Source organism: Belonocnema kinseyi, chromosome 6, assembly GCF_010883055.1.
Source record: "Belonocnema kinseyi isolate 2016_QV_RU_SX_M_011 chromosome 6, B_treatae_v1, whole genome shotgun sequence".
Lineage (NCBI taxonomy): Eukaryota > Metazoa > Arthropoda > Insecta > Hymenoptera > Cynipidae > Belonocnema > Belonocnema kinseyi.
This window is the reverse complement of record NC_046662.1, coordinates 36745396-36758269: the sequence shown is the minus strand read 5'-3', so window position 1 is coordinate 36758269 and position 12874 is coordinate 36745396. Positions and strand designations below refer to the sequence as shown.

The 12874-nt window shown below is 27.1% G+C and overlaps 1 protein-coding gene across 2 annotated transcripts; it reads left to right on the top strand.

The window, feature by feature from the left end:
• Nucleotides 1–216: 216 nt before the first annotated feature.
• LOC117174767 lies at nt 217–2644 on the top strand. 2 transcript variants are annotated; one of them, XR_004467357.1, is made up of 3 exons: nt 217–2025; nt 2105–2207; nt 2304–2420. XR_004467357.1 is itself a non-coding variant. In XM_033364122.1 (2 exons), exons 1-2 carry the CDS (start codon nt 297–299, stop codon nt 2550–2552), a joined length of 2160 nt encoding a protein of 719 aa, XP_033220013.1. In that variant the 5' UTR covers nt 217–296; the 3' UTR covers nt 2553–2644. The 2 variants fall into 2 exon arrangements, 1 of the variants encoding a protein (XP_033220013.1); XM_033364122.1 differs by having other exon boundaries at nt 217–2207; nt 2304–2644.
• Nucleotides 2645–12874: the final 10230 nt, after the last annotated feature.

The window sequence follows — 12874 nt, the reverse complement described above, 5'->3', positions numbered from 1 at the left end:
GAGGTTTGGGAAGTATGCGGTGTTTTCAACAACATCGGGTTTCAAAATGAAAAATCATGTAACTCCCTGATTTTTTTTTATTGTTGAAAACCATTTACGATGAAAAAAATTATTTATATTTTGCTCAAACTTTTCAACCCAAGTACTGGAATACAATTTTTCGGTTGAGGTTAATAGAATTATATATAAGGGCACATCTTTTTTTTACAGGTGGTGACCCTTTGAGCAGATCCAATTACAGTATTGATCGTGATTTTAGATTACATGTCACTTCCCAATTATACATTTGTCCAGGCATGGATGGTTTAAGAAAAGTAATAAATGAAGAATATGTAAAACTAAAAAACTTATATCATACTTCTCGCATCTACGACTCCGACGACACCGACGACGACAACTATTCTGCAACCATGAATCTTCCCTATTCTGTTTTCGCCTACTATTGTGCTACGTTAGCTTATGCAAGATTATTGAAATTAGTGAATGAAACGATGCTATCATGCTCATCACAATTATCTCCTTTGACAGACGACGAACAAAAGTTTTTGGCCTGCCTCGAAGATAATAGTGTCCAAACAGAGATGTTAAATTCGTATCTCGGTGGCTTTGGCTCTATTAGGACGGTTAGTGGACATATTTTGAAGTTCAAATTTTTAAATCCAACTTATATGGCAAGCAGCAACGGTGTCATCGGGTGGTTTGGCAGAGTTTCTAAGGATACCCACCTTTTTTATAAAACCTACCCATGTTTGGCAGTGTTTGTACAGGCTATGATACAAGATCTCAAATACACAGCAGAGATTGCTGATTCAACGTGGGATTTACCTGCAGATATTAGGCCCACTGAGCCTGGAGCTGGTCTACCTACTCAGAATTTGTTAGGTTATCAAAGAGCAGTGAAACTTACAAGAAATCAAGTTCAGTTTCTGAATTGTGCAGGTGTTACATTATCTTCATCAGTATGTTTTGATAATAAAACTCTCCCTCTGCTCTTAGAATTAATTCATAATGTGGATTCTTGCGTCTCTATATATAGTGACAGACATTGTAATAGAAAATACCCAATCGAAAAACTTAGTTCAAGTGGATCCTTAGCACAATGTGTAACCACCGACCATCATTCAACTTCTCTATCATGTGATTCTCATTGCTACTACAATATTGATAAAAATATAGGGCTCTTGGGTTCAATTTTCCATTATCGCATCCATCATCAATGGGAAGAAAATCCTAAAAATACTGAAACAGTAAAAGCAACTTGGAGTATTTACGATTTTAAAAATTATACAGAAGTGCCAAAAAAATGGACCGAAATAATTAACAAGCAAAGAAAGGAAGAACCCAGTTTATTAAACAGCGGATTATTTATATTAAGACATAATTTAAATATGAACTATGCATTTTTCTCCAATTTTAAAGAGTATTTAGGCAAAGCAACGATCAGTGTGTGTGACTCATTTAATACAAATAACAAAATATTTCCAGGATGTGATGGCTTTAGAGCAATAGTGGAGATAGAATATAGACGTCTCTATTTAACCAACGATTATTTTAGAATGCGTGTTCCCTTCTCTGCCTTTGCTTATTATTGTGCAATATTTGTCTATCTGAGATTCGACTGCTTCATGAATTTTCGTTTCATTTCTAAATCATTAAGAAGCATGCTATCTGCATTAAAAGAAGGATATAAATTGAGCTGCCATAATCTAGAGTTACTCACTACATATCTCAAAGGTTTTGGCGACACTGACATTTATGACCACGAATCTTCAATAAGGTGCTCATTTTTCAATTTCAAATTTGTGGAAGGTGGATGGTTTGGAAAAGTATCAAAAGATACTCACTTTCTGTACAAATCATATCCATGTCTAGCAGTCTTCACACAAGCCATGATTCAAGATCTTAAATTTACGAATGGTGTGGATGTCGAGAACTGGGATTTGCCACTGGAAATCAGACCTGCTGAAGAAAATGCCGGATTTCCTACAACAAACATGTTGGGTTATCAGCCAGCTGTAAAACTGAGTACTGATCAAGTTACATTTTTAAATGCATATAATATAGAAAGGAATAAAAGCCTGATTTTATACGAATTAATTTACAGTATCCAGCGCATAATAATGAGATCACACTCTGACGGCCCAAGAGACGAATTTGATTGCAGTACCAAAGGATCGCAGGGTCAACTTGTAATAATAAAGCCTGAGGTAAATACTGATACACTGAAATCTAAAAGTAATTGGAAAGTTCTATGCCCCATTGAATTACCGGACAGTGTTACTTCTTTGGGCTCCTTGTTCCAGTATAGAGTTCATCATCAGTGGGAATTAAACTGCGAAAAAGAAGGCACTGTAAAAGCAAACTGGAGTATCTACGATTTTAAAAACTTCACTGAAGTGCCGAATTCATGGGCGAAAACTGCAAATACATTTCGGGATAAAGAACCAGATTTTTTAAAACTATCCGAATCCGATGGATTATTCGAAGTCGATATAAAGAATCCGGACAATGTATTTACCAATTTACATTTGAAAGGCTCAAAGTGGCCTTGACAGATTATATTTCATTTAGAATGTGTTATCGAGGAACAGATGACTGAGTAATGTGCTCTGATATTCATAATAAAAATTTCATACTAAAAAAATTAAACAGTTTTGAACATTTATTTAAGGATAAGTAGCAGGTTCTTTAAGAGATTCATATATTTATTTATACCTTTTTTGTAATTTTTGTTCAGGCAATTTACTCTTTTTTTAATCAAAATAATTCCTTTTTACAGGGAAAGCTTCTTGAAAGTGAAAATTTATTAGAACAATTAATAATGATATACATTTTTATTATAATATAAAAAAAATGTAAAAAACTGATTTTATAATTTTGATTAGTAATATATTAGAATTTGAAGAAAAATATAATCGTTAATATTTCAATCGAAAGAGATGTTAAGTTTGATTCAGAAACAATTAAATTCAGTAATAAAATGTCAACAATATAGTTTATTTCTCAACCAATAAAAAGTTTTTAATGTTAATCCAAACAGTTGCAATTTAAATGAAAAAATTATGAAATTTCTACGAAAAAGATGAATTTTCTAGTCAAAAAGAAACATTTTCGGAAAAAATCATGAATTTTCATCCGAAAAGAAAAGTTTTCGGTCATAAAAAACAATCTTAAGCAAATTATAATTTGAAGGGAAAGTTCATTTTTAATATAAAATTAAAATTTTATTCTGTAAGTTACAGTGTTTATTTGCTTTCAGGTTATATTAGTTACATAAATACATTTCTAATCAGAACATTTCTAAGAATTTTTTATCTTACAAAACTTTACAAGATTTTTGGAAAAATTTGACTCTGTTAAACAAATATTTAAGACTTTTTAAAACTAGGATTTTTTTTTTAATTTTCCACTAATCTTCCGTATATTCTCTTCAAATTAATGTTTCATAATCAAGAATCTCGTAATTCCCATAAATCTTAAGAATATTTTTTTTAATATCTTTAAAACTTTAAAATCTTTAAACACTTTAAAATTTTATTTTCAAATACTTTACTGAATTAAAGACGTGTGCTGACCGAGTAATATTTTGGAAAAGTATTTTATCTACAATTGACATAGCCAACTGTAAAAAATTTATCAGAATGGTTTTAGAAATGCTGGAAGCTTTTAGAAAATTGCTTTTAGAAAATTACTTTTAGAAAATTCTCTGTGACCTCATTTTAATTATTTCTTATTAACTGATGTATACCATAGTCTCAATACATTGTTTAACTAAATTTGTCCTCTAAATATTTTTTTAAATCCTAAGTTTTCCTAAAATTTAAAAAAGAATACTGTAAAATTAAGTAAATTTGCCGTAAAATTTTTCAAATCCTTTTTCGACAATTTTTGAAATCTTAGAATGTTTTTTAATCTGAAGAAACCTTTTTTTTCTCTTTGAACCTTTCAGAATTATTAAACCGTCTTCATTTTTTGTTCGTAATCATCAAAAATCCACATTTTATTTTAAACTTGTTGAAATATTTTTAAGTGTAAAATTATTTTTGTATTTTTTGAAAACTTCCAAATATCTCTTAAACATATTCGAATTTGTTCAAAAATTTGTAATCCTGAAATGCGTTAACATATTTTAAAATATTTTCTTTAAATTTATTTTCAAAAGTTTCAAAAAAGTACAATTTGTTAAAAAAAATTTGAAAACTCCGAATTTTTAAATATTTTTTATCTTTTCAAAACTTCTAAAACTTTGAAATATCTTTTGAAATAATTCAAAGTTTTCCTCAAATTTGTTTAAATCCTGTAAATACAAAAAAATTGTCTTAAAATCTTCCAGATTCTTTTTAGACATATATTTATTGAAATCTTCAAAGCTAAAAATTAAACGTAAGTCAATAAAAATTATCCCAATAATCTTATTGACGGTAAGGGTAATGTTTCTTGTCGCCGATACCGAGAATACCGGTAGCAATGATGTTTACAAACATTCATAAATCAATTGTATCATGATATAAAATTACTTATTTGGAAGTTTTGATTTACTAAATCGGTGATGCTGAAAATTCGTAATCTTTATTAATAGATAAATACATACAATCTCACTTAATATTGAGAAATGAAGTTTTAGAGTTGAAATTCCCTATTTGGAAATTGCGATTTACAAAATCGCTGAAAAATTAAAAGAAAAAACTGCCACATAAAGGCTTATTCACGCGGCATGGCAACGAGTCAGGTATTCAACAACAATGAGTGTAAGATTTTCGAGAATTTCGTTCCATAAATTTTATTAGACCAGCATCATCAATCGCCCGCTTGTTGCTCCATTAAAAAAAAGACTGTTTTTTAACTAGTTATATTTTTAAACAAACAAAAATTAATATTTCTACAAGAGATAGAGTCTATACAAAACAGTTTAATTTTTAACACTAAAATTTTAATTTTCAACAAAAAAGTTAATTTTTAACCAAAAAAGTGGATTTTCTACAAAGAAGATTAATTCTCTACCAAGGAAAAAATTTCAACTGACAAAAAAATAACTTTTTAACAAAGTAGCACAACGTTTAACCAAGTTGCTGCATTCAACCAAAAAAGATAAATTCTGAATGAAAATGGTAATAGTTGGCATTTCAATTTAAAACAATTTTAATTTAAATAAAAAATAGCTGAATTCATTTTTAAAAAAAACGAATTTTCAACAAAATAGTTCTCGACCAAAAAAGTGAATTTTCAGCGAAGAAGATTAATTTTTTACTTTGTACATGGCTTGTCGGCTTCGCATCATCAGTGACAGACAGACGCCATCGTAGAAAATACATTTTCGGATTCAGGGTGTCTTGAGACGTGGAGATCCGCTGAAAAACTGTGGTGTCAAATTCCGGACAATTCTAATACTTTCTCAATCATAAATGATAAGAATGTAAAAAAGCATATTACAATAAGTAATAATAATCTGGTTATACATATGTTCGAATGAGTGATTAATCACATTAAAATATATGGAAAAATATATTGCAAGAGAAAATATACTACAAAAAATCAAAATAAAATTTTTTGCCATTATAAATTTTTAATTATTTTTTCATTCTTAATAAATATATAGTGCATACATTTTTTATATAGAAATTAATTTTATTTAAATGTTTAAATGGTTCAAAATCTAGAAAATAGTCCATTATTGAATTTTTTAATGAAAATTATTTTAATAGTTAATAATTATTGTAAATTTGCGAAGTATCGTACAAAAAAGTGATTGGAAATACATTCTTTGTTGATTCCGTAATAAAATTGAGCCTATATTTTTCGAAAAATGGCCAAACTCTTAATTTGCTTATGAAAGTAGTTTAAATAATCAATCTTAAAAATTTGGAAAGTATAATTAATGGGAAATAAGGTCTTAGTTAGGTTTTTAAAAAACTTACCCTATTCGTTGAAAATAGCCAAATTCAGAATTTTTAAATTAAAGTTGTTGAAATAATTAATAATTCTTGTAAATTTAACAAATAACTTGAAAAAGGATCATCGCAAAGACAATCCGAGTTAATTCCGTAAACAAATTGTGTTTATTAATTGAAAAACATACAAACGTTGAATATGTTTATGAAAATTGTTTGAATGATTAATAATTATTATAAATTTACAAAGTATCGTAGGCAATTCTCATCGAGACATTGTTTACTCGGTAAACAAATTGAGTCTATTATTTAGAAAATAGCTAAAGTCTAAATTTGCTTATAAAACTTGTTTAAATAATAATACTTGGGAATTTACAAAGTAACACAGGAAAAAGTCACCGGAAAGATATTCTGAGTTCAGCCCTTAAAAAAATTCTGCCTTTTCCTTGAATTCTTAAAGCGTCATAGAAAAAAAACATTGGAAAGAATTTGCAAAGCAACATAGAAAAGAGTCATCGAATGGAAATTCTTAGTTGACTTCGAAAACAAATTAACTCGTAGAAGCAAACCAGTATCTTAATTTTTAATCGAAAATGTCTAAATAATTAATATTCTTGTAAATTTGCAAAGCACTATAGAAAAAAAATCATCAGAAAGATACTTTTAGTTGCTTCTGTAAAAAATTTAGCCTATTTCTAGAAAAAGACCAAACTCTTAATTTTTTAATCGAAATTGTTTAAATAATTAATAGTTCTTGTAAATAAATAATAATAGTTATATTACATTAATAGTTCCTGCAAAATTTTAAAAGCAACATAAAAAACTGTCACCGGATTGACATTCTTAGTTGACTCCTTAAACAAATTGACTCGTAGAAAAAGGTCAAACTCGCCATTTTTAAATTGAAATTGTTTAAATACTGAATGTTCTGGATATTTTACAATACAACATAGATAAGGGTCATCGGATATACATTCTTAGTTGACTTCGAAAACAAATTGATTCGTAGAAAAAAGGCGAAACTCTTAATTTTTTAATCGAAATAATTTAAACAATTAATAGTTCTTGGAAATTACAAAGCAACATTGAAAACAGCCATAGGAGAAAAGTTCTTAATTGAGTACGTGAAAAAATTGAATCTTAGAAAAAAGGTCAAACTCTTAATTTTTAAATTGAAATTGTTTATATAATTAATAGTTCTTGTAAATTTACAATGCAACATAGATAAGGGTCATCGGATATACATTCTTAGTTGACTTCGAAAACAAATTGATTCGTAGAAAAAAGGCGAAACTCTTAATTTTTTAATCGAAACAATTTAAACAATTAATAGTTCTTGGAAATTACAAAGCAACATAGAAAAAAGCCATCGGAGAAAAGTTCTTAGTTGAGTACGTGAACAAATTGAATCTCAGAAAAAAGGTCAAACTCTTAATTTTTAAATTGAAATTGTTTATATAATTAATAGTTCTTGTAAATTTACAATGCAACATAGATAAGGGTCATCGGATATACATTCTTAGTTGACTTCGAAAACAAATTGATTCGTAGAAAAAAGGCGATACTCTTAATTTTTTAATCGAAATAATTTAAACAATTAATAGTTCTTGGAAATTACAAAGCAACATAGAAAAAAGCCATCGGAGAAAAGTTCTTAGTTGAGTACGTGAACAAATTGAATCTTAGAAAAAAGGTCAAACTCTTAATTTTTAAATTGAAATTGTTTATATAATTAATAGTTCTTGTAAATTTACAATGCAACATAGATAAGGGTCATCGGATATATATTCTTAGTTGACTTCGAAAACAAATTGACTCGTAGAAAAAAGGCTAAGCTCTTAATTTAAATCGAAATAGTTTAAACAATTAATAGTTCTTAGAAATTTGCAAAACATCATAGAAAAAAGATAATCGGAAAGATATTCTTAGTTCCTTCTGTAAAAAATTGAGCTTATTCGTAGAAAAAAGATAAAACTATTCAATTTTTAATCTAAATTGTTTAAATAATTAATAGTTCTTGTACATTTACAAAGCGACATAATAAATTGAACCAATTCTTTAAAAAATAACTATTTATGAAAATTATTTAAATAATTATAATGTTTGAGGATTAAATAAATGTTTTAAAAAAACAAAAGTGAGCCGCAGTCAAATTCGGGACGATCGCTGTTACAGAATTGCTAGGAATGATTGCATCGATAATGTACAGAAATGCCTCGAACTTACCTTGACGCAGTCGAGCTGAAGTAACGCGTTTTCTATCACACTATTAGTGGATTCACGTTAGGTATTTACATACTATTAATCATTAATGTAAAGTAATTGTTTATTTAAGATATTTTTAAGGTTTATTCAAGGTATTTCGGGAGCTTTGGTACTAATTTGTTTACATAATTTTTGTGAGGTTGTGTATGAGGATTGTGTAGTGTGTTTCAAAGGATTGCGAGACGAACAAGTTACTCTATTATTAAGAAATAATGGAAGTACTATTTTAGGTAGTTATACTTAAACAACAGTAATAATGGATCATAGAAAATGGAAGTCCATTGTGGGGTAAATATACTTCTATAACAATAAAAATAATACAAATAATTACAAATTTTAGTACTGATAGCTTATTTCGACATTTATGACGGACTAAACGGCATACACACGGTTCAAGGAAATAAGTGACATACTACGAATTCTATAGAAGATATTAAAAGTTGTTTAGAATTTGCTCGCTAGTTTGAGCGCGACGAAAATTAGAAAAGTATATAACTTTTCTAATTTTCATCAAAGTTAAACATTTTATTTGGATAATTTTCAATTCTTTTACCCATATATAAGAAACTTCGACAAACATTTTTATAATATTAAGAAAAAAAATTTGAAAATTTTGGAAATGCTATAATTTTTTTAATTTTGGGCTAATCGAAAACATCGGCTAGAATGGTTTTGAAATATATTTGGTATCTAGTGAAAATTTTGAATGAGATTTTTGGATCTATGAAAAAAATAATTTTTTATATTTTTTGAAAATTTTCAAATTTTTGAAAAGTATATAACTTTTATAATTTTTATAAAAATAAAAAATTGTATTTAAATAATTTGCAAATCTTTCACCCATCTATAAAAAACTTCAAAAAAATTTTTTAAATTTCAAAATTTTGAAAATGCTCCCAATTTTTTAAATTTTGGTTCGTTGTAGCGTGGCTACAACATTCAGGTAACCATACATACAGACATACAGACAGACAGACACCGATGAAATTGTATAATTTTTGGATTCTGCGAGTGCCGAAACGTAGAGATCCGTTAAAAGCCAGAGATCGAAAATTTGGACGATTACATTACATTCTCAGGAATGAGAATGTAAAAATAATAAGTCTTGATGATGTACTATTAGCATGCATAAAGTCGTGAAAAAAAATGAATCCTTTCGGAAAAAATCCTTCAGAAAGGAACGTCTTATCTTACAAAAACAAGCACTTGACACTGAAAACTGTGCATAAGTTTTGAGTTTTTTAATTTTTTGTTCATTCTTATGAAACATTAAAAATAATTATTCCGCTCTATTGCATTTTGAAAAAAATTTTTTTTTTTATCAATCGTTTTGGAAAAAAATTTTCACAAAGGAACGTCGTAGTAGACTTTACTGTATACACAAGTTTGCTTAGAATGCAAAGGCATGAACTGTTTAAATTCTTCACCAGAAACAGTAGAAAATGACACTGAACTAGAAGATGAAGAAGTGATTTCAAATTTGTAAAAAGGAAGTAAATATTGCAAATCCAGAAAGTGTATTATCATTTTTTTATCACATTTATTCATTTTTGTAAAAAAAAACTTAATGGTATATTTCCATTTGTGTAAATTTTTATTAATAAAATACTAATTATGTACCTCAATTACCTCTTGGAAGTAATTGTTTTTTAGATTATAAGCAAAAATAAGCAATATCTTACGTTAATTTTTTAATATTTAATAATATTATATATTAATTAATTTATAATATTTAAAAATAATATACCTTTTGGTACTTCCACTTTGGAATATTTAAACAAAAAATGTTGAATCCGAGCTTTTTCGGAGTAATGTAATAACACACTTTTTTGGTCTACGAAGACGAAGTTTCAATAAAATAGTTGAATCCTCGTCCAAAAGATGAAATTTCTATCAACAGAGATGAATTTTTAAACCAAAAAGATTAATTTTCAACAAAATTATTGAATTTTGAACCAAACAAATATTTTTCAGGCACGGCAGAAAGATTTTTTGGCGAATTATAATTGTAAGAGAAAAATAATTTGTAATACAAAATAAAAATTTTGAATAGCTATTTGTTTTTCAAGGTTCTTTATCATTTTCATCGGTTTCTCGAGAAAATTCAAAACGATTTTGGAAGATTTCAGAAATCACGAAGAAGTATTTCGAAAACTTAGATTTTTTTATTTTAAAGAATATTGCAAAATTGTAGGGAAAATTTTTGTCAGTTTAAAAGATACTCAGGACTTTTAACGCTTAGATTATAAAAAATTTTATACGCTGTAAATATTCCCAGGAATCTTATAAAAATGTTACTATCGTAAATATTACCTTTCAACATTTTTTTTAGGTCTTTTGAAGTCTGTTTAAATTAACAATTATTTTTGAAACTTTTAAGTTGTCCTTGAAAATTTTTTGAAACTTCCTAATATTTTTTAAGATGATCTTTTTACATTTTATTCTCTTGAAACCTTTCAAAATTCATAAAAAGCTTCTAAATTTTACAAGTCTTAAAAAATCTACATTTTGTTCAAAATTTGTTGAAATCTTTTCAAATTATTTTTGAATTTTTTCAAAACTTCGAAATTCCTTTTGAAATAATACAAAGGTTTCCTAATATTTTTTAAATACTAGAAAAATTAAACATAGTGCCTTGAAATATACAGTATTCCCTTTTGAGATATGTATTTTCAAACCTTAAAATGAAAGTTTAAAATCAAAACTTTATAATAAATTAAAATATTCATACTTTTTGTCCATCATTTCATTTTTCTCACATGTTTCAAAAAGTGAAAAAGTTTATAATTTATAATGTTGTAGCAAAAAGTTAAGATAATTATTTTATCATTATTAACAAACATTTTCAATTAAAATTTGCTCGTTTATCAAAAATGTTCATAAAAATTGAGAAATATATTTTATTATCATACAAAATCATTTATTTCGAGATTTTGATTTGCGAAATGGATGGTGCAGAAAATTTCGTAATATTTATTAATAAATACATTTAACCTTATTTAATATGGTCAAGGGGTTATCAATACAAACCTTTTGTCATTTTAAAACAATTTGGACGAAAAGTTCAAAACAGAATATTATTGCCCTTTTTATTAAAAAATTGTTTACAAAATTTAAACAACAAACCAAAACGCGTCATTTGAAGCAATTTTCACGCAGTATGCAACCAATCAGGGAGTCAACAACAATGAGTGCGAGATTTTCGAGAATTTCGTTCACCCATTTTTTTTAGATTGGATAAGACAAGGCCACAAAAGAATATTTCTTTATTGGGAATCGTTAAACTGCGTTGTGCCATCTGGTGACAAAAATTCGAACTAGAAAGAATAGGTACGATTTAAAAAATGCATTTTAATTTGTGCATCGAATTGTTTTAACGATTTTTTTGTGAAGTTTAAAGTGTTTATTGGATAATAAAAATAATTGTTTATTGAAAACAAAGGTGTTAGATGGAATGTATATATTTTACTGTGAAAAGGCACATTTTTTGACAGAAATATTTTTCTAAAAAGACAAAAAAACAATTATTGTACTATTTTTTGTGCTTTTTGAAAGATTATAAACTTAAATAGACTTATTTTGAAGCAAAAATGAACTCAAAGTAAATTTTTGTTAGTTTATACATGAAATATTTATAAATATTTCAAAACAACCATTAAAATACATCTTTAAAATTTTATCTGCTCTCTCTAGTTCCAGTTTTCAGCACAAGGTGGCGAAATGGTAGACCACCATTCCAAATAAAAATGAAAAAATTTTCAATCAGAAATCAGTAAATTACCTAAATAAAAAATACAAAAGAATTATAATAAATTATTTTATGAATGTTTAGTTGTTTGTCCCAAAAAGTATTAAGACAAATAAATTAATATATCGATATCTCTTGAAGAATCTGCTACTTATCTTTAAATAAAATTTAAAAAACTGTTTTTTTTAACTATAACATTTTTATTATGAAAATTAAAGCATCTATATGTACAGTAATTGGTCCTCGATTTAACATTATAAATTAAATACACCATAAAGGCCACCTTAAGCCTTAAATGTAAATTAGTAAACTCGTATGCGGATTAAAATTTATTTCTTCTCTCCGTAGATTATTTTCAGTTTTTGCCAATGACTTTGGTACTTCAGTGAAGTTACTAAAATCGTAGACACTAAATTTTGCTTTTAAACTGCCTTGTTTTTGCAGTTTAATTTTAACTGAGGATAAACTCTTTAGTGGAATAAGGAGCCCAAATAAGTAAATCTGCCCACTAACTCAATTCGAGTGATCCTTATTTATAGTTGCCTCCTTTTCATCATGCCAAGTCGTATTTTTTGGATAACATGAAGTAATAGTTCTTCATGCTGCATACATACATATATATTAATTAAAATTATATACAAACAAGTATTATCTTTTTCTGGATTTATATCTTTGCACATACCGGGGAGTCTACTCAAATCCTTAAAAAAATCACTGACGACCACAGGTTTTTTTTATGGTATCTCCAGTTTTTTTTCAGGTATAATTTTTCATAGTACGGATCCATGAAAGTTTATTATAAATAATTTTTTTGGTTTCCAGCGACTCGATTAATGTATAAACGTAATTTAGAAAGCTTTGAGAAATTATATTACAAGATATTCTTAAATATATTAGCAACATCGATCAGTTAAACAATTAAATAATATTAAAAATACAGTCAATCGTTTCTTGAATTTGTCCCTAGAGTCCA

What these genes read in the sequence shown, in the direction of transcription:
- LOC117174767 (XM_033364122.1), top strand. Translation starts at nt 297, where the DNA reads ATGGATGGTTTAAGAAAAGTAATAAATGAAGAATATGTAAAACTAAAA. An exon ending in TTGTAATAATAAAGCCTGAG is followed by an intron (nt 2,208 to 2,303) that starts GTAAATACTGAT and finishes TCCTTGTTCCAG; the next exon opens with TATAGAGTTCATCATCAGTG.